General features: G+C 40.2%; 1 protein-coding gene across 1 annotated transcript; it reads left to right on the top strand.

Annotated features, from left to right (window-relative positions):
* The first annotated feature begins 1,525 nt into the window (after window positions 1-1,525).
* Window positions 1,526-1,879, top strand: LOC129773395 (vitelline membrane protein 15a-2-like). Its single transcript, XM_055776991.1, has one exon. The coding sequence runs from the start codon at window positions 1,526-1,528 to the stop codon at window positions 1,877-1,879; it is 354 nt and encodes a 117-aa protein (XP_055632966.1).
* The last annotated feature ends 1,757 nt before the right edge of the window (window positions 1,880-3,636 follow it).

Below are 3,636 nucleotides of genomic sequence, written 5' to 3'. Positions count from 1 at the left end.
GGAGCAACATAGTCGACAGCTTGGTAGCAACGTAGCAACGTTGCAACTTAGTAACAATGAGTTAACTTAGTTACCTTGTTGAGTAGTTTTCAATAAAGAATTTTGCATTACTTGTTCAAACCTCACTGAACACAGACGTGTTTCAATTCGCCCTAGTTCCATAACTCAAACAGTTATTTGGTTTTTGGGGGACGCACATCAATCTGGGTTACCTGTCCCAATATAAACTAGACAAATTGTTCTCTGAACGCTGCATCCTCCGTCCGTCATTCGTTCATCAAGATCAACATCAAAGCCTAACCAAATGAAAAAAAACACGACCACAAACCGCTCACCGGAAAGAGTCAACATTCTGATGGTAGAATGCATTTCGGAATCGCAAAGGGAGAACCGTGAATTGCTTTCCCCACGTACCGGGTTCGCAGCAATTCGAAATTCAGAAGCACCAGAGTAGCCCCACAATCTGACAACCAACGCGAGGAACTGCAGGGAACATTCGCGCGAAAAAAAAACTCGTTCCGCCTCACCTAAAACACCGGGAAAACGCGGCTGGGGGATAAACATAAGCAAAATAAAAACAAAAAGTTCGAACACCGAATAGCCGCTCCTTTGTGGTCGATAAATAAAGCACCGTCATGGTTGTGTTATCGTTTATGGAATCCATTAATTTGAACCGGTCACTGGAAAGCTTCGCAATAGCCGAAATGTCAGAAATTTACCGCGTCCAAACAATGCCTGGGAGAGAGGGCTCCTGTTTCTCCGGTTAGGCCTCCGCAGGTAGTTCAGTGGTACTCAAAACAGGATTTTTTGTTATTGACCCGGGCCAATTCGGGAGCCAACATTGACAGTGGTATTTGATGCTAGAACATGTGGAATAACATGAACCAAATGACGTCCGCTTCGCAACGATATGTGCGGTTTGGCGGAGCGCAAAAGTAATTTAATAATTCTCACGGTGCATTTTAATGTGTGATTTAGAGCCTGACACTTTTTGATTCTGGCTGGAATACTCCTAACTAAGAATCATTTTGCAAACCGTAGTAACGAAGAGAAGTGTCTAAAAAAGGGAACAGGTTTAATTCAAAATGGTATGTTTACCTATACATTTTCGGAAGATTAACTTTGTGGCGACAATATTGAGCAAACTGTAAATATGAACAAATTCAGCATGCTGAAATTCTGATTTTGGTTTGCATTCAGAAGAAAAACAGTCTACCGATAGTTTCAATAACAATTCTTCAACTCATGCCTAGACATATAAGTTTACCAACAACGCTGCTCTGCCCGGCGCAATTAAGTGCGCTGAATTTGTTTGCCACAAACAGAGGTACAAATTTCCTGCAAACAAGTAAACTTCCGCGAAAGTGACCGCCATAATTCAACTTCCCTATTCAAGACGGTCAGCAAAAGTGAAATATAAAACCCACCCCAACTCTCGGTTCTAATCATCAGTAGTCGTTGCTGTGCACCACCGCGGAGTATCGTGTTTCAAGCCGAAGACCGTTATCCACTTTCGACAACAATCATGAACAAGCTGCTCGCGGTGACGTTACTGTCTTTCGTGGTCGGTGCGCTGGCCAACTACCCACCTCCGCCCAAGTACGAGGCACCCCAGAAATACGGCGGAGGTGGTGGAGGATACGGGGCTCCTCAGGTGCACACATACGAGGCGAAAGCCCCCACGGTGAAGTGTGGATCTAGTTTGCTGGTTGGATGTGCACCCAGCATCTCCAAGGTGCCCTGCATCCCGGAGAAAGGCGGATACGGTGGTGAGAAGGGTGGATACGGTGGCGGAAAGGGTGGATACGGTGGCGGTGGAAAAGGCGGATATCGGTCTCACATGGATCACGAAGAATCGATGGATCAGTTTGAGGAGTAGGTTGGAACGCACGCTGGAAGGACTATAGCTTATAACCGCCATGATCTACACCTTCATTGATTCAGAGATGGGATACCGATGGAACAAACAAATTATGAATAAAATTTGTATTGAATATTGAACGAGTGTATTTGTTATTAGTGAGCTCCACCACTTTTACTGAATCGTTCGCTGTTGAGTTCCTACCATGTTTTTTTCTTAGAATCAATATTTCGAAAAGGAAAACGAAACGAAAACTTCTGTCTTTTTAACATTGTTTCTTGCGAAACTTCTGCCATTTTAACCGCGTCTCTTGATGTCGAATGAGTTTTAAAACAAGTCATTTTGTTTTCATTTACCTTCATTTGCTTTTCTACACTCCCTTGTCACCTATCGATGGTGAGATGATCATCAAATCGCATCAGAACATTACACAAGGGGATAATTCAACAGTTAAGGCAATTTTAATTTGTTCCTATCAATCATGTCATAGTGTAAACCAATGAACTTACAATGACAACAAATGCTTATTATGATTCAGTACACTCTTAACGTAATTCAGTGGAAATGTGAAATGTTCCACTCATAAAACAAATACATGGCAGCATGTTATGTTTGTCCGAATTTTCCGTGCTCAACTTTTAGGCGTAATTTCACGGTCATGAGAAAATATTCACAATAAAAACCAGACGGGAGATGTTCAAGACACGGTCTCACTATGAACGCAGGACTTGGAAATGGTTGCCGGCACAAACGAAAACAACACCAACTTAACACTTTAAGGACCGGGAAGAAATATGTAAGACATACGCCTGGGACCGCACGTTTTGACTTGTGTAAAGTTGCTTGCTTTGCTGCATGTTTTAAGAGGCTTTTAACTTTGCAGTTCATTCACCTCTTTGTGTGAAGTTAGCGGATGAAAGTTCAGCGAATGAAAGTTATTGTTGCGTGCAAGTTTCTGTTCAACGTCTTGCTGGATTTAATGAATAAAAATAAATTGATTGTTTATCAGGTAACAACCTTCAAAATCATGCTCATTAAATAGAGAATCGAATCATTCATCTTTCCACATAATTCATTTTTGTCTTGATCGTGACAGAGAAAAGTTATAGACTGAAACGTGAGCATGGGTCAATGTAGGAAAATATACAGAATTTTGAAAATCAAAAAAAGTTGTTCGAATAGAGTTATCGAAGTTATCCGATAGAGAAATATTTCACTTATCTTCCAGCCACAATTTGATTAATCGGAAAAGGGTCTGAGAATAGTTATTGGCCAAGTTGTATGGGAGGGAGTCAACCACGAGTAATCGGTTTTCTACCTTACTAACCATTGAATTAGGAAATTGTTTATATATAGTTATAAAAATATAGTTAAGAATTCGGCTCCTTAAAACTTATGTAACTGAGCCTGTAAACATAAACGAATTAATTAAAAATAAGTTGTGTGGGAGAAATTAATTATTCTAAAGAAAATTGAAATAAGTTATTTGAAAGGACCCAAAACACATTTTCGAGTTAGTACTCATTCGATAAAAAATATTTTAATTTATCTTTAGCCAAATTTTCATTGGTCCGAAAAGGGTATGAGAAAAGTTATTGGCCAAAACGTTCACGAGTTGTACGGCGGAAAGGGTCTTGCTGGATAAGGAAGAAAAATTAAAGAGTAAAAACGAAATAAAATTTTCTATTGCATAGAAATTTTGACTATTTTTCGAATCCCTATCCATAGGATCTATGATGAGAAACGTACCTTTCAATTTTTAGCACGTCATTCTC

The sequence above is a fragment of the Toxorhynchites rutilus genome, chromosome 3 (assembly GCF_029784135.1).
Source record: "Toxorhynchites rutilus septentrionalis strain SRP chromosome 3, ASM2978413v1, whole genome shotgun sequence".
Classification (NCBI taxonomy): domain Eukaryota; kingdom Metazoa; phylum Arthropoda; class Insecta; order Diptera; family Culicidae; genus Toxorhynchites; species Toxorhynchites rutilus.
Note: the sequence above shows the minus strand (reverse complement) of the source record. Positions and strands in the feature narration are given on the sequence as shown.

Coding starts and splice junctions, on each gene's coding strand:
- LOC129773395 (XM_055776991.1), top strand. CDS start 1,526: ATGAACAAGCTGCTCGCGGTGACGTTACTGTCTTTCGTGGTCGGTGCG.